This window comes from Amyelois transitella, chromosome 29, assembly GCF_032362555.1.
Source record: "Amyelois transitella isolate CPQ chromosome 29, ilAmyTran1.1, whole genome shotgun sequence".
In the NCBI taxonomy this organism is placed as follows: domain Eukaryota; kingdom Metazoa; phylum Arthropoda; class Insecta; order Lepidoptera; family Pyralidae; genus Amyelois; species Amyelois transitella.
The window spans coordinates 4,080,119-4,097,754 of record NC_083532.1 but is presented as its reverse complement, the minus strand read 5'-3'; the positions used below and the strand labels follow the sequence as shown (position 1 = coordinate 4,097,754).

Here is a 17,636-nt window from a genome sequence, read left to right as displayed (position 1 = left end):
AAAAAATAAAATTAATAATTATATACGGGTCAAGTTATACAGATTTAGTTCAGTGGAAATTGAAGAGTTAGCCTCGAAGTTAGTTTGAATTATTTTAAGGTTTCATAGAATTCATTAATCCTGGATTTATCATATACACTGAACGGGTCTAAATCCGTATATTAAAGAGGGTCATGTGTCTAGAAAAAATTACTTTTGATTCAATATTTTCAATAATAACTGATTATGATTCCTTTGTGTAATGCAGACTAAATGCGCAATGGCAAAGACTTTTTTGGACGAGTGATATCTCATAAAGTATATGAATTGTTTTAGAATGAAAATTGAAAAAGAATGAACTTATTACTTAGTTAAATTATATTGAAAGAAAGGTTGAAAAAAAACTTGTTAAATAGAAGTCCATATTGAATTCCATAATTCTTTATGGCATAATCAGCATTCTGCATAACGTTTTGGCATAAGTTATCATCTAAGTTTCTATGAATTTTTAAGTGAAATAATGATTATCCCAAAAAACGTTATGCTAAATGACGATTATATAGTTAATAGCATACAAATATCCTCTTAATCCTTATAAATATATCACAATTGAACAACAACTGTAATTCGACTCATTCAAAGCGAATTAAATCATTCACTCATTCATTCAGCATAATATTAAAACACACATTGATCACAGTTTGAACTGCGATAGTGCACGGTAGTGTTAATGACAAGTCAATAAGGTTATAAAAATACAAATTTTTGCCCAGAGCCTCGATTCCCGTAAAAGTATTGGAAATATCTCGTTTAGTGTTTCTTTTATAATTCCCAAAGAACATATAAAAAAATTTTGCGATAAGAATTGATACGTCAAATTTAAAGATGTACAACTTGTCAGTTGTACATCTTTAAATTTGACGTATCAATTCTTATCGCAAAATTTTTTTACGCGTTCTTATAAGTATTGTAAAAAAAAAATATAAACGTGTTTACAATTTAGCACTTTATAAAAAAGATATGGTTAAATGTACAATAGTTACCACGTTAGACAATAAAATAAAAATCTCAAGTGAAAACAAAGTGGGTCGCATATTTCCTATTTTTTATTTAAACAATCATAGATTTTAATAAATTTCAGATGTTCACTAGCTTAAAACTAAAAGTTACATAGTATGGACAGGGAAATGCTCAAATATGTTTTTAAATATATGTCTTAATAACTAATAAGGAAGCAAATAAAATAATTATTTGTGAAATATGAAAAGAGTATGTTATTCCATCTCTTTCCTTTATTATATTTTGCCATTTTTTCCACATGTTTTTTGTGTTAAATATGTTGTCCCTAAATTGTAAAAAAAAAGCACTCGAAATTATTTACTATTCCGTAACAAATATTGTTTTATAGCTCTTAGCGGTAGTGTCATGGGCACGTTTTATAACTGTGTAATAAAAATTGTTCACAATAAAATATTATATTTGTTGAGACCCTTTTTTTGGTCGCACAGTAGTGTTGAAGCCAAGTTTTACAACTGTTGTTTTACATATATATTTTTAAAGTGCTTATCTTACATAAAATCAAAATAATTAAAAAATACATATATGTATTTGTTGTTTCTTTATTTTTATTTTTCTTCTTTTTATTCAAAGATTTGTTAAAATTTAATTTGACATAGAACCTTTCTGAAAACTCCTTCATAGGCAGAAATAATATGAGATCCCCTTATGGGGATAGGCAGTAACTTTCATAAATTAACACATATATCTTGAAAACACTGCTTTTAAACAAATATCAAAACGGCACACAATGTATAAAAACAGGCACTAGTGTTCCATCTGTCTCGGAATAGAAAGTGGCATGTAATATCTTAAAGAAAGTGTTGTTTCCTGCCTGTCTAGGGATAGAAAGCGGCATGTAATATCTTAAAAGAGACCCTTAGCTTTGGACTCAGCGACGAACTTCCTCACGTGCACTATATAATCCAACATTACCGTTGCAAACGCCGTGTCGAGAACAAATTGTGGTATTTTACCTGGAAGAGATAAATTAAAAAATTATTAATAATAACCGTGTGGTTCCCGGTATCAATACAAAAAAAAAGAATAAGACCACTCCGTCTCATTCCCATGGATGTCGTAAAATGTGACTAAGGGATAGGCTTACAAACTTGGCACTCTTTTTTAGGCGACAGGCTAGCAACCTGTCACTATTTCAATCTCAATTCTATCATTAAACCAAACAGCTGAACGTGGCCTTTCAATCTTTACATCACTGTTGGCTCTGTCTACCCCGTAAGGGATATAGACGTGATGATATGTATGTATGTATGTATTTATTTCTTTAACATGACCACACAACACCCGCATTTAAAAACCACATTAGTATAAAGCCGGGTGGGAGAACAAAGCGAGGTCAAAAAAAGGTCCTTACCTTTGAGGTCACAGCACATGAGCCACTGGAATGTGGTGCACCTCTCCACACTCCCACTGCTACTCTTCTTGTTCAGATGCTTCATGAACCAGCAGCCAACTTTATTGTCACCTCTACGGACAATAGCATACAAGTTATTAATTATTTACATACATACATATTGGTGAGGAAATGACGGCAGATAGACGGTGGAATGACGAAATATTGACGGAGGAATGACGAAAGTATAACAAAACCCTGTTTCAAAGCCACTCACCTCACCATCTTGGGACAAGGAGGGTACCCGGGCACTTGCACGCTCTTCCCGCTGCTGATATAAGCGTATGGCGTCTCGTCTTCCACCACGAGGCCGTCCCTCGAGAGTGCCGCCGTGCGTCTGAGGATGATGAAGTCTCGCGGCGCTATGATGGGGGAATTAGAGGAGAAATGTGGCTTCAAAGACAGTTATCTAACCATCTCCGGTGCAAAAGCAGACCAGAATATACGACGAGACATTGGTGAGGTAATGACGAAAGATTGGAGAGGGAATGACTAACAATTGGCGAGGTAATGACGCAAGATTGGAGAGGGAATGACGAACAATTGGCGAGGTAATGACGCAAGATTGGAGAGAGAATGACGAACAATTGGCGAGGTAATGACGCAAGATTGGAGAGAGAATGGCGAACACTTGGCGAGGTAATGACGCAAAATTGAAGAGGAAATGACGGCAGATAGACGGAGGAATGACGAAAGTGTAACAAAACCCTGTTTCAAAGCCACTCACCTCACCATCTTGGGACAAGGAGGGTACCCGGGCACTTGCACGCTCTTCCCGCTGCTGATATAAGCGTATGGCGTCTCGTCTTCCACCACGAGGCCGTCCCTTGAGAGAGCCGCCGTGCGTCTGAGGATGATGAAGTCTCGCGGCGCTATGATGCCGCCGCCACCACCAGCGGTCACTTGGTAAGACAGGTCGATGCCTGGAGCTATTTCCTGGAAAATAATTGGAAATTCCCTTATTGTGATCATAGCCAAAAGGAAAGCCTATTACAGCACGGAGGATTATGTTAATGATAAACATGTGTGGCCCGAGCTTGACATAATGGCCTCTTGAATGCTTGTGCATTTTTGACATGGTGTTGACATAATTTGTACAGTGTGTACATATTTTATTTTATCTTAATTTATTTGACGAAATATTCGTATTGAAATAACTAGTTCTACATTCATTCATGTTTTTTAATGTAGACAATGTGCATTCGTCCATGATTTAGATTTAAGAGATCTATATTTGTATATTGACGTCCGATGAAAATGCTGCAGTGTAATTTGTACCGCCGCTTCTTCTACACATGCGCTTTGGAAGCGGTAGTAGTTATAATTAGATTTAAGTGATGTGACGTCAATAAGTGATATCTTGTATCCTATTTTGAAAAAAAATCTATTCTATTCTAGTCATTATAGGCACGTATGTAAAAACCATTTCCACTCCGGGAAAGAGGCGTGATTTTATGTATGTATGTATGTAAAAACCACGTTTTTTTCCCCCGGAGGGATAGGCAGAGATTACATGTTTCACCTCTCTGGAGAGGAGCCCGGGGCGCGCCTTTCGACCGCTAACTGATTCTGTGTGTCCTACATAATTATTATTGCAACTGGATGTGTAACTATGATCGATCTAATACGGGCTAGGCCGAGGTAGGGTTGCCACCCGTACTATATTATATAGTATCGTACTATATTTTAGTCAATTGTACTATATAATAAAAAAAAAAACAATATAGGACGAAAAATACTAGGTATATTTTTATCGCTAATTCAATTGTCGCGCTTTTTTTGAATTAACTGCGAATGGAACGCACCCGCAGCGTCATGGAAAAATAAATAATACTATTTTTCTTCAAAAAAAAGGTGGCAACCCTAGGCCGAGGCAGGATTTGAACTTGTGCACCTTTACCGTTCGACCATCTTGTTCCTACTGGCTTTAGTCCCGATTGCATCCTCACCACTCTGGAGAGGAGCCCGGGGTATGGTTTTGCGTGGGGATCCTAGATTGGGTGAGTCAGGTTTTTACACGAAGCGACTCCAATCTGACCTCCGCAACCTTTGCAGGTAAACCTGACCCGTATCGGATCGATCATGGTTACACATCCAGTTGCCTGAATGTGCAAGTCCTTCCTCACGATATTTTTCCTCACCATAAGAGCATCGGTTAGCACTCAAACTAATGTGTACAACTAAAAAAATGGCCGAGTTGGGATTTGAACACACATTACTTACTCAGCCGTAGTGTGTCTAAAAATAATGCGATATGCGTGAATATCTATACTAATATTATGAAACTGAAGTTTGTTTGTTTGAACGCGCTAATCTGAGGAACTACTGTTTCGAATTGAAAAGTTATTTTTGCGTTGAATAGACCATTTATCGATTAAGTCTTTAGGCTATATAACATCACGCTGCAACTATTATGAGCGAAGAAATAATGGAGAATGTGAAAAAAATCGGGGAAAATTATTCATCCTTGAGGGCTTCAATACATACATACATACATATAATCACGTCTATATCCCTTGCGGGGTAGACAGAGCCTACAGTCTTGTAAAGACTGATAGGCCACGTTCAGCTATTTGGCTTTAAGATAGGATTGAGATTCAAATAGTGACAGGTTGCTAGCCCATCGCCTAAAAGAAGAATCCCAAGTTTATAAGCCTACCCCTTAGTCGGTTTTTACGACATCCATGGGAAAGAGATGGAGTGGTCCTATTCTTTTTGTATTGGTGCCGGGAACCACACGGCACTTCAATGATGCCCAAAATAACTATTCCACGCGGACGAAGTCGCGGGAACAGCAGTTCCCTACATGGAACTCTATGACTCGGTAATAGAGACGAATATGCCGTGAATTTGGGTAGGTTAGAAGGAATATAAGCACATACCTTGATCATTTCGCTCTTAAGTATGGTGGGGTTCCACTCGGGCAGTCTTTGCAAATTGTCCCTAAACTCTTTGAAGAGGAACTGGGGCGGGCATTCTACTACACCCTGGAAAGGAGAGAGCAAACTAATTAATACAAACATACATGCATTAGTCACGTCTATATCCCTTGCGGGGCAGACAGAGGCAACAGTCTCGGAAAGAGCAATAGCTACGTTCAGCTGTTTGGTTTTATGATATAATTGAGATTTAAATAGTGACAGGTTGCTAGCCCATCGCTTACAAGAAGAATCCCAAGCCTATCCCTTAGACGCCTTTTAGGACATCCTCGGGAAAAAGATTTGGTGCCCGAAACTACACAGCACAATTAAACAACAAATATTAATCTTTATTCATACATATAATAAAATTGCCTATATGTGTGACATCCACATGTAATGATTAAATTTTATTATATATATGAAAAGAGATGGAGTTGTACTATGCCAGGAGTGGTCCAACTCTTTCCCATGGATGTCGTAAAAAACGATTAAAGGATAGGCTAATAAACTTGTGACTCTTCTTTTAAACGACGGGCTAGCAACCTGTCACTATTTGAATCTCAATTCCATCTTAAAGCCATATGTATGAACGTGGCCTTTCAGTCTTTGTGACACTGCTGGCTCTGTATACCTCGTAAGGTATAATGACGTGATATATGTAGCCATGTACACTTATAACCAAAATAACCGAAGCCTTGCCGTGTGATGTAGCGGATCCTAAACTAAAGAACCAACAGACATAAAAATAAGTTATTACATAAAATCAATAAATCTTGTTTTAATTAATTTTATTACCACAAAATTAATAATTATCTCAGATTAGCAACACGCCGCCCCGATAAAGTATAAATATTTTTATCTAAGCCGATAATTGTCTTAGAAACACTTGGATTAAACTTTATCGATGCACTAATGCATTTCAATCCGTTTTTTTTACGGATTTGCAATTCATACATACCTACATACATAAAATTACGCCTCTTTCCCAGAGGGGTAGGCAGAGACTACCTCTTTCTACTTGCCACGATCTCTGCATACTTCCTTCGCTTCATCTACATTCACTCTCTTCATGCAAGCTCGACGGTTTCGGGCACTCTCGACCTGACCCTTTACCAGGACGTCCTTAATTTGATCAAGATACGTTCGTCTAGGTCTTCCCACTCCGACCTTTCCCTCCACACTCTCCTTGTACATCTGCTTAGTCAACCTGTTTTCATTCATCCTCTCCACATGACCGAACCATCTCAACATAACCTTTTCTATTCCTGTAACTACATCTTCTTTCACATCACAACATTCCCTTATCTATCATGCTGTTCCTTATCCGGTCACTCAATTTCACACCCATGATACATACATATAATTCATTTAAAAAAAACACACACACACACATTATGGATTACGTTCTAGACACGTAGGCTTGAATAGTCACAGAATATTATAAAGAGGAATCCCAAGTTTACACTGAGTCGCCTTTTACGACATCCATGAGACATATAAATTCGTATTTTAAAGCGCCAAAATAAACGAAATATTTCCCTGAAAAAAAAAACTAACCGTACACACAAGTGCCGTGTGGTTCCCGGCGCCAGTACAAAAAAGAATAGGACCACTCCATCTCTTTCCTATGGATGTCGTATAAGGCGACTAAGGGATAGGCTAACAAACTTGGGATCCTTTTTTTAGGCAACGGGCTAGCAACCTGTCACTATTTGAATCTCAATTCTATCATTGAACCAAATAGCTGAACGTGGCCTATCAGTCTTTTCAACACTGTTGGCTCTGTCTACCCCACAAGTGATATAGACGTGACCATATGTATGTATGTACACACAAGTTTATACATATTTTAAAGTTCCGCAAACCACACGACATACTACCCTTAAAAAAAAAAAAAAAAAAAAAAAAAAAAAAAAAAAAAAAACTCACTGTAAACCTGTACACCTTCCCGAACTCGGTCTTCTTGGACTCCACCACGTCCCCGTGCTGGCCCCTCTTCTCCAAATGCCAGTTCTCCATGTTTATCACCCGCCATGAGTTCGTCAAACTCTCCTCGGCCTGCGATATATATTCTTCTATCTGTTGGCAAAGATAACAAAAATATACATACCTACATACACACACATACATATAATCACGTGTTTAACCCTAACGGGATAGACAGAGCCAACTGTCTTAAAAAGACTTATAGGTCACGTTCAGTTCTGTTTTGCTTAATGATAGAATTGAGATTGAAATAGTGACAGGTTGCTAGCCCATCGTCTTAACGAAGAATCTCAAGCTTATAAGCTTATCCCTTAGTCGCTTTTGCGACATCCATGGGAAAGAGATGGAGGAGGATAGGGCCAAACAGCTGAACGTGGCTTGTCAGCATTTCAAGATTGCTAGCTCTGTCTACCCCGCAAGGGATAGACGTATAATCACGTCTATATCCCTTGCGGGCGTTCCATTCGTATAAACGAATGGATGGATTTGCCCAAAAAGGCGTCATAATCAATCCATCTATCCATCGCAGTTGAATGAACGAGTCCAATTAAGAATGATTCTCATTTAAAGAGAAGTCAAAGAATTATCCCTTTCTTGCCCTTTATTGATTGGACCATGACGAGTACTACCTTTCTGACTTTTCAAGACAATGTTTGGTAATAAAAAACTCGTATCCATTGCTGGAAACATTTAAAAACTTACAGTGTAGTTGACGGGCTTGTAATCGTTGGATGTCCTATTAAACAATAACTTCATCCAACTAGCTATGGATATGCCGAATTTTGACATGCTATTAATTTTCTTCTCAAACTCTTCATTGCTTTTCGCATTGGCCAGTTCTTTAACGTATTTGTCCATTTCGGACGTTTCAACGTCGGTCAGCGCGGCATTCGGATCAGCTGATGAAGACGACGCGGCCATCTTTGTTTTTTCTTTTATTTCAGGAATGTTTTTTTTTTTATGTTAAACGACTAAAACTTTTTATTTCGTTTTTTTTTTATTACAGTAATAATTCGTAATTTCACTTCTTGTTTCTGTTTAAATACTTTCAATTTAGATTATTTTATTATTCGTAATAAAGACTGTTAGCTATTACAAATAAAAAAAAATAACCAAATAATAAAGTATATTTTTGCGATAAACGCGAAAGTTTGAGAATATGTTTGAGTTCCTATAAGTAAGTACTTGTTACTTTCACTTTCAACAACATATCTATCAGAAATTCAGTGCTTGTTTAAAACGCTCTAATCTTAGGATTCATCAACAGTTAAAGTCCACAAAAACCAAGTCACGGGCAACATCTGGTTGTTTATGATATATGTATATGAAATTCGATATCAAATAATATAAGATATTTAGGTCACATATAATTATCGCTATTAGTTACTTGTTTATATACGATGTTTACTATAATTATAATTTGGTATAATTTAAATACATATGTGTAGGCAAGGATGTGTTGCGTCTCCGTGGCTGTTCAACCTATTTATGGATAGTTGTTTGACAAATTTGAAGACAATTTGAAGACAGGACCAACAATCTTGAAGAGACTGATAGGCCACGTTCAGCTGTTTGGCTTTATGATAGAATTGAGATTCAAATAGTGACAGGTTACTAACCCATCGCCTAAAATAAGAATTTAATAAGCCTATCCCTATCCTTTTACTACATCCATGGGAAATGAGATGGAGTGTTCCTGTTCTTTTTGATATAGGAGCCGGGAACCACACGGCACCTTTATTTATTTGTCAAATATTTAATATGTTATCTGTCCTATAGTGATATCTATCGCAAACATAATGCTATCAACAACTTAGATGCACATAAGCGCTTGCGCATATTCAAACAACGAATGACCTAAATAAAAATCAATATTAAAATATAACAATATATACATATAGAACAATATATACATATAGAACTCAAACACGTTATCATTACAAATGTATAAATGCAACGATAATCTTTTTATCATGATTATTTTATCACTCACGAGGTTAGACACGTATTTTAAAAAAAAATATATTCTTTAGAAAAACGCGCGTGCGTTCTCTTCGGCTTCTTATAGCGTACTGAGTGTAATAGATGGTTGGTGGGGCATTTAAATCATTCATTGCTATCGTAATTGCTTTTAATGAATGTACATACATACTTAACTTATGTATACAGTCGACTGCAAAAGTCGATTAACAGCTTTCGGAACATTTGCAATGCGGACTTTTGTAGATGACTGTACTTAATGTACGTACTTACGTATGTAGACTTATGTAGGTGACTGTATATAAGATATATTTAAACTTTTGGCGTGTGGTTCCCGGCACCAATACAAAAAAGGAATAGGACCACTCCATCTCTTACCCATGGATGTGGTAAAAGGCGACTAAGGGATAAGCTTACAAACTTGGGATTTTTTCTAGGCGATGGGTTAGCAGCCTGTCACTATTTGAATCTCAATTCTATCATTAAGCCAAATAGCTGAACGTGGCCATTTAGTCTTTTCAAGACTTGTTGGCTCTGTCTACCTTGCAAGGGATATAGACATGACCATATGTATGTATATATGTTGTTACAAGATATATACATAGTCTGTATCTATCACATACAACTGTAGCGAGCGAGAAAAAACATTATGTGTGCCATCTCCAAATTGTAAAAGTAATCAAGGGAAAGGCTGATAAACTTGGGATTCTTTGTTTATCCGAGTCATACAAATGAACGTACCTTGATCAAATCGAAGACGTTCTGGCAAAAGGTCTGGTCAAGAGTACCTACCCGAAACCGCCGAGCTTGCATGAAGAGAGTTATGAATGTGGATGAAACGAAAGAAGTATGCAGGGATCGTGGCGACTGGATAGGTGGAGATGGATGTGGTCTCTGTCTACCCCTCCGGGAAAGAGGCGTGATTTATGTATATATGTATGTATATATGTATGTATATATACAACTCCACGAGGCCTTACAGTTTTTAATAACTTACTATACTTAACCCTGTGAGGTATAGAAATGCGACACTATTTATTTCGTTCATAATTATAAAGATTTTGATCTGAATTAAGCAGAACTTAGGTCTCAGAATACCAGCCCCATAAGCACTAAGAGCCCTTAACAACAGTATTATTACATAGTTCGCGCTAATCCTACGCATGAGCAATAGGGATCACCTTGTGCGAATTAAGACGATTGGCAATTGACATTAATAGACGTCCAATAACTTGGATTAGCGCATGCGTAATAGATTAACTATGGGCGGGTCAAAGTACTCATCAATTTGACTTGAATTGGTATAAAAATTTTTCAATTTGTGTATGTACCTATGTATCGTGTGGTTCCCGGCACCAATACAAAAAAAGGATAGGACCACTCCATCTCTTTCCCATGGATGTCGTAAAAGGCGACTAAGGGATAGGCTATTCATTTTTACACTGGGGCCGGGCACCACACGGCATCTGTCCTGTGTACATTTATTAAAATAAATAAATATACTAGCGTGTTTACGTTCGCTAAATATAACTCCTTCTTTAGTTACCACCGTCCTGCGCGCGGCCAGACACGCACTTGACCAATTTCAATTTGCAAAATTAAATATCCGGTTATAGTAAATCTTTTTCGGACTTATTGCATTGTGAATTATGATAGCAATGTATTAAACTGTCTGCGATTATAGATAATCGTGGGTGCTGTAATAATCTTGATGCATATCTACATATCACCACGTCTATATCTCTTGCGGGGTCGACAGAGCCAGCAGTCTCGAAAAAACCAACAGGCCTCGTTCAGCTGTTTGGCTTAATGATATAATTAAGATTCAAAAGTGACAGGTTGCTAGCCTATCGCCCAAAACAAGAATCCCAAGTCTATTAGCCTATCCCTTAGTGGCATTTTACGACATTCATGGGGAAGAGATAGATTGGTCGTATTCTCTTTTCTATTGGTGCCGGGAACCACACGGCACGATTAAGAATACTCGCTGTTATTAGCTTCTTGTTGGTGTAATATACTAGCAAACTGTCACTATTTGAATCTCAATTCTATCATTAAGCTGAACAGCTGAACCTGCCTTATCAGTCTTCTCAAGACTGCTGGCTCTGTCTAGCTCGCGACGGATATAGACGAGACTGTGTGTTTATTTTATTTGTAATCTAATAAATAGTTCATGTAATTACGTTTCGGACTAATTATCTTTTTGTCAATAAAAATAATAAAGTCATAATCTCCGTTTTCGTGGGATTTGCGATAAAGTTAAGAAACGCGGGTTAAGGCTATTAAGGCTTATCTTCTGGAGTGCCAGCTGGCGAGAACCATGCAACCACGGACTTAGAAGGTTTCAGAAGTCATAACTTTACTGTACACCGCTCTAGAAGACCCATACTTGAAGCTGAGTCAGAATAACTAAAATTCTAAATATTAGAGCAGGTTCTCTAGAAGGTTCTAGAAGCCAAATACCCGATCCTGAGTGATTATAACAGTCTCCCCGGGCCTCTTAGGCCTCGGGAGTGCCAACCGGTGGGAACCAGTTAACAGTGGACTCCCTAGACCTTAGACCATGTTCTCCAGAAGGTTCTAGAAGGCAAATACCTTCGCTGGAAATGTCTAAAAGCTACACACCTGATCCTGAGTCAGTATAACAGTCTCCCCGGGCCTCTTGGGTCTCGGGAGTATCAACTGCTAAGAACCAGTTATCTTTGGACTCCCCTACCTTAGATTAGCTTACGAAGAAGGTCCTAAACGGCACAGAACTCTTCTGGAATGTTCTTGAAGGTACATACCTGATCTTGGGAAGTATTACAGCCTCCACAGGCACTTTGGGCCACTGTGATGTCAACTGGCTAAACCCAGATCATTTTTAACTCCCAGACGTTGAAGTTTACCTCTTAAGGGTTCTAGAAGGTACATGCAATTGCAGAATGTCCACACACAGAGACACAGTGATCCTGAGTCAAAATAACAGTTTACCCAGGTCTTTTTTCACGTTTAGCACTGGCCACAGAAGTGTCACCTGGTGAGAACCAGTTAACAGTGGCCTCTCTAGACCTTAGACCATGTTCTACAGAAGGCAAATACTTCTCTAGAAAGCAAATACCTTCTTTGGAAGTTTCAAAAAGCTACATACCTGATCCTGGGTCAGTATAACAGTCTCCCCGGGCCTCTTGGGCCTCGGGCTGGCCTCGGGAGTGTCAACGGGTGAGAACCAGTTCACAGTGGACTCTCCGAAAGTGGAGTGGGGCGCGGTGCGATGGGCGGATATAAGCGGCGTCCGCTCACAGGTTACCGCGTTACCGTGTGAAGCTGTCGAAGGTTATTAATGTTAATAAACAATATCACGCCTCTTTCCCGGAGGGGTAGGCAGAGACTACCTCTACCCACTTGCCACCATCTCTGCATACTTCCTTCGCTTCATCCACATTCATAACTCTCTTCATGCAAGCTCGGCATATAATCACATATATATCCCATGCGGGGTAGACAGAGCCAAAAGACTGATAGGTAGAGACGTTCAGCTGTTTGGCTTAATGATAGAATTGAGATTCATATAGTGACAGGTTGCTAGCCCGTCGCCTAAAAGAAGGATCCCAAGTTCATAAACATATCCCTTAGTCGCCTTTTACGACATCCATGGGAGAGAGATAGAGTGGTCTTATTCCTTTTTCTATTGGTTCCGGGACCCACACAGCAAATATACCTATATATACATATAAGAGAGAGAGTTATCACGGCAATTAAAAATAGGACCACTGCACAACTTTCCCAAGGATGTCGTTAAAGGTGACTAAGGGTAACGCTTACTTGGGATTGTTTTTTGGGCGATGGGCTAGCAACCTGTCACCATATGAATCTAGATTCCATCACTAAGCCTAATATACATAGCTTATCGCGGCCGTGGCGACATCTATACGCCACAAGTCACAAAAACAAAATCACACTATCAGTCAAAAACAGCGAAAAGTCTAAATCGCGCAAGCAAAGATTTCACAGATTGGAGCATATATACAACCTCCGACACAACATCGTGTGTCGCGCGGTTCCCCAGGCATCACACATAGCCTCGTGGAAGATCTTCCCTTTGGTGGCGGTCAAGCCGAATCATCGCTCCCGCTACACGGTCTTTTTAAATCTTTTAAAGACTGTTGACTCTGTCCTACCCGCAAGGGATTTAGACGCGATTATATCTATCTATGTGCCGTGTGGTTCCCGGCATCATTACAAAAAAGAATAGGACCACTCCATCTCTTTCCCAAGGATGTCGTAAAAGGCGACTAAGGGATAGGCTTATAAACTTGGGATTCCTCTTTGAGGCGATGGGCTAGCAACCTGTCACTATTTGAATCTCAATTCTATCACAAAGCCAAACAGCTGAGCGCGGCCTATCAGTCTTTTCAGGACTGTTGGCTCTGTCTACCCCGCTAGGGATATAGACGTGAACATATGTATGTATATCTATCTATGTATGTATGTATGTATGTAGGATAACACTCACTAATACACTCCAGTATCTCCTTGGCCTGCAACTCCTGAGGGAGAACCCTGAAGTCCAGGAACCACGCTTCGCTCCAGGATATCGTGAAGGAAGTCAGGATCAGGAACACTTGGTACACCGGCTGGGCGGCGTTGGGCCACTGTTCGGAAGACGAATGTGTTTTTAAATAAAATACAAACATACATACATAAAATCACGCCTCTTTCCCGGAGGGGTAGGCAGAGACTACCTCTTTCCACTTGCCACGATCCTTCGCTTCATCCACATTCATAACTCTCTTCATGCAAGCTCGGCGGTTTCGGGTACTTTTGACCTGACCCTTTACCAGGACGTCCTTAATTTGATCAAGATACATACATAAGCGTTAATCATCTCTGAATCCCTTACGGGGTAGACGGAGCCATCGGTCTCGCAAAGACTGAAAGGTCACGTTCAGCTGTATGGCTTAATGATAGAATTGAGATTCAAATAGTGACAGCGGTCGCTAGCCTATCGACTAAAGAGAAGAATCGCATGTTTATATGCCTATCCCTTAGTCGCCTTTTGCGATATCCATGGGAAAGAGATATGGAGTGGTCCTATAATTTTTTTATTGTATGTATGTATTTTTTATATATTACAATTATTAATATTTATTACAATAGACGAATAAAGATTTTTAAATGATCTATCACGAACTATACAGTCGAAAAGTATCAACAACAACAGAAACAGTTGGCTCTGTCTACCCCGTAAATGATAAAGAGTGATTACTATGTATATACCAACCATGTAAGTACCAATGAAAAGATACACTTAATTTTATACAATAATATTTTTGTTTTTCAAAGCTACCGACAGATGGCGTTGTGCGCAAATAGAACTCGCTATGGTTTCGTTCTCACCGCACACATAAGGCTCACAACGTGCCATTTCACTTCGTTGAGTTAGTATTTCATTATTTCTATAATGAAATAATCCTGTTTTTGCAAGTGAAACGAAATTGCACAATTTCGTCACTAAAAATTAGTTAACAAATTGTATTAATTAAGTCCCCCGACATCAAATTTATTTTTCCATTTAATATTTAAATGAAAGCGTAGTAAAAATGTAAGAAATAATAGAAGTAACTCATTAAGGTACCTTATTTTAAGTAATATTTTTAAATAAACACGTCGCGTCAGATGAGCTACCCTACCCTTACTTTTCTTTAGGATTAAGAAAATATTCTTTGTCTTTATATACATATACATTACATATGTACCAACATTGTGTGAAATAATATACTTACATCAAAAACAAAGACTTTGGCCATCAAAAAAGCACAGGTTCCGCCCGTAGATAGCTGAAACAAAATAAATACGAGTATTATACTAGCTGTCCCGGCAAACGTTGTTTTGCAATATAAATATTTTTTAAGTAATATCTAGTTACTAAAAGTTTAGCGTGGACAACCCAAACAAAAACAAATTGTTTCTGATTGGCCCAGGGTCTTGGATGTTTATCTACATAATTATAGAATATAGTTCGTTATAATATATAAAATTAGTATCGTTTAGTATCTCGTAACAAAAGCCTCGAACTCACTTCGAGGCTAACTCAATCTGTCCCGTATACATTTATTTATTTTCTTTCAGATTTTTTGCAAAATGCGCTGCAGATATCTTTGAAAAACAATGTAAACTTATAACAAATATATACTTACAGCTATAACGCTCCAATTGTTAATATATAATAGAGCGTAGAATAATAACAGTGTTGTGAACCTCGTTATAGCTAACAGCACTACATCAAATAGTGAAGTTTTAACGTTATAATGTACAATTTCACGGTCGAATATCTGTTCCAAGGTTTCACCACGCATCTGAAAAAAAAATAGTTTTTTTTAAGTAATATTTTTTGGTGGCAATTAACATTATCGCTGGTGTTACCAGCTTCCCATAGATTTTCTTTATCCCAAGTATACATATATATAATCACGTCTTTATCCCTTATGGGTAGACAGAGTCAACAGTCTCGAAGAGATTGAAAGGCCATGTTCAGCTGTATGGCTTTATAATGGAATTGAGATTCAAATGATGCTCAATTCCATTCATTAGTTACTTACATACATACATACATATAATCACGCCTCTTTCCAAGAGGGGTAGGCAGAGACTACCTCTTTCCACTTGCCATGATCTCTGCATACTTCCTTCGCTTCATCCACACTCATAACTCTCTTCATGCAAGCTCGGCGGTTTCGGGTACTTTAGACCTGACCCTTTACCAGGACGTCCTTAATTTGATCATGATACATTTGTCTAGGTCTTCCCACTCCGACCTTTCCCTCCACACTCTCCTTGTATATCTGCTTAGTCAACCTGCTTTCATTCATCCTCTCCACATGGGCCGCTAGTTAACTGATAAAATAAGTATACAACTCACCATAACGCATATAAGCCACATGAGGCCGGTGAACAGGAGGTCGAATGTCACAAACAAACAGAAGAACCGTCTCACCGTAGACATCCTGCCCTGAGGTCTGTGCCCGGCGACTAGTTCCTCCGACACTATGTTCACTGATTGGGAGTGAGCTGAAATATATATATAACCAATTAGAATAAAGCACGGGGATTACACGAAATGTGTTTAAAAAAAATATTTCGCGAGTTTTGTTCGTGGCAAAAGTAATACTCACATATCGTCCTATAATTTGGATTAGACACTGTGCTGAGAAGGGACTCGGCCGCTTCCCGGATGTGGGAGTTAGCGTCTGGCCTCGGCATGATGAACTGAAAACAACGGAATGTATTAGACTTTCTTTTTTTATTTTCTATTTCTTGTGAGAAGTTGCCATAATCTCGTTTTATACATACATATAGTCACGGCTATATCCCTTGTGGGGTAGACAAAGCCTTGAAAAGACCGATAGGCCACATTCAGCTATATGATACAATTGAGATTCAAATTGTAGTTTGTTAGCCCATCATTTACAAGAAGAATCCCAAGTTTATAAGCCTATCCCTTAGTTGCATTTTACGACATCCATGGGAAAGATGTAGAGTGGTTATATTCTAAAGTGCCGGAATGCACACAAAACTGTTTACAGAATTTTTTGTTTCACAGAATTTAGCATAAGAGAAAATCTTATAAGACATACTTACTCGAGGGAGGGAAGTAGGTATATCCCTTCAAAAAATTTAACCATCACAACCAATAATCAGTCAACTAAAATACACAGTCTGATTGAGAACCTCTTCTTTTTTCAAATAGATTGAAGAAGCAACATCAATATCAACTCCAAATTAACACGTGTATATCTAAATTCCGAAACAACCGCTTATTAGCTTTGTATAATTTACAACTTACTAATTAATATACTGTGTGGCTAATAAAGACTGTTACTTATCAAACAATGAATTTAATAACCTTTTTCTTTCAAAAACGGTATCTGTCGCTTTTCTAATGCCTCACTTAAAAATTATGAATTATAACAGAGTAAAAACACTTTTTATGAGTCAGATTACATTTTAAATAAACTTTCTAATCGTAGAAACAAAGACTTACCCAATAGAATTTTCAATTGTAGTTTGTTATCAGTACATTATACACGCGAAGTCGCGTTGGTCCCTTTGGAGTGATAGTCCTAAATCTATTGTACTATTATTAGCAGTCAGAACTGTTTGATAACATTGTTATGTTTATCAATTAATTATTTTTTGGAACTATGCAGTCAAGCTACCGTAGCAAGTACAGCAAAGCCAATTTGCTGTTTACTGAGTTGCCTGACATCTGACTAATTAAAATTGACAGTGAGTGACGTTTATTATCAAATTTTAGTATT

General features: G+C 38.1%; 2 protein-coding genes across 2 annotated transcripts; both read right to left on the bottom strand.

The window, feature by feature from the left end:
- Positions 1-899: 899 nt before the first annotated feature.
- Positions 900-17,569, bottom strand: LOC106133180 (steroidogenic acute regulatory protein-like). The gene is made up of 12 exons (XM_060952575.1): positions 17,360-17,569; positions 16,491-16,584; positions 16,238-16,386; positions 15,516-15,674; positions 15,102-15,155; positions 13,832-13,970; positions 12,467-12,642; positions 7,300-7,449; positions 5,332-5,436; positions 2,667-3,385; positions 2,411-2,523; positions 900-2,012 (listed from the first exon to the last, which is right to left on the bottom strand). The coding sequence occupies exons 2-10, from the start codon at positions 16,576-16,578 to the stop codon at positions 3,173-3,175; spliced, it is 1,233 nt and encodes a 410-aa protein (XP_060808558.1). The 5' UTR covers positions 16,579-16,584; positions 17,360-17,569; the 3' UTR covers positions 900-2,012; positions 2,411-2,523; positions 2,667-3,172.
- On the bottom strand, positions 1,903-2,905 carry LOC132903740 (steroidogenic acute regulatory protein-like). The gene is made up of 4 exons (XM_060952607.1): positions 2,896-2,905; positions 2,667-2,811; positions 2,411-2,523; positions 1,903-2,012 (listed from the first exon to the last, which is right to left on the bottom strand). Exons 1-4 carry the CDS (start codon positions 2,903-2,905, stop codon positions 1,903-1,905), a joined length of 378 nt encoding a protein of 125 aa, XP_060808590.1.
- Positions 17,570-17,636: the final 67 nt, after the last annotated feature.

What these genes read in the sequence shown, in the direction of transcription:
- LOC132903740 (XM_060952607.1), bottom strand. An exon ending in CCTTGTCCCAAGATGGTGAG is followed by an intron (nt 2,524 to 2,666) that starts GTGAGTGGCTTT and finishes TATTGTCCGTAG; the next exon opens with AGGTGACAATAAAGTTGGCT. An exon ending in CATGTGCTGTGACCTCAAAG is followed by an intron (nt 2,013 to 2,410) that starts GTAAGGACCTTT and finishes TATCTCTTCCAG; the next exon opens with GTAAAATACCACAATTTGTT.
- LOC106133180 (XM_060952575.1), bottom strand. Translation starts at nt 16,578, where the DNA reads ATGCCGAGGCCAGACGCTAACTCCCACATCCGGGAAGCGGCCGAGTCC. An exon ending in GGAAGGTGTACAGGTTTACA is followed by an intron (nt 5,437 to 7,299) that starts GTGAGTTTTTTT and finishes TCTCCTTTCCAG; the next exon opens with GGTGTAGTAGAATGCCCGCC. An exon ending in TTAAGAGCGAAATGATCAAG is followed by an intron (nt 3,386 to 5,331) that starts GTATGTGCTTAT and finishes ATTATTTTCCAG; the next exon opens with GAAATAGCTCCAGGCATCGA.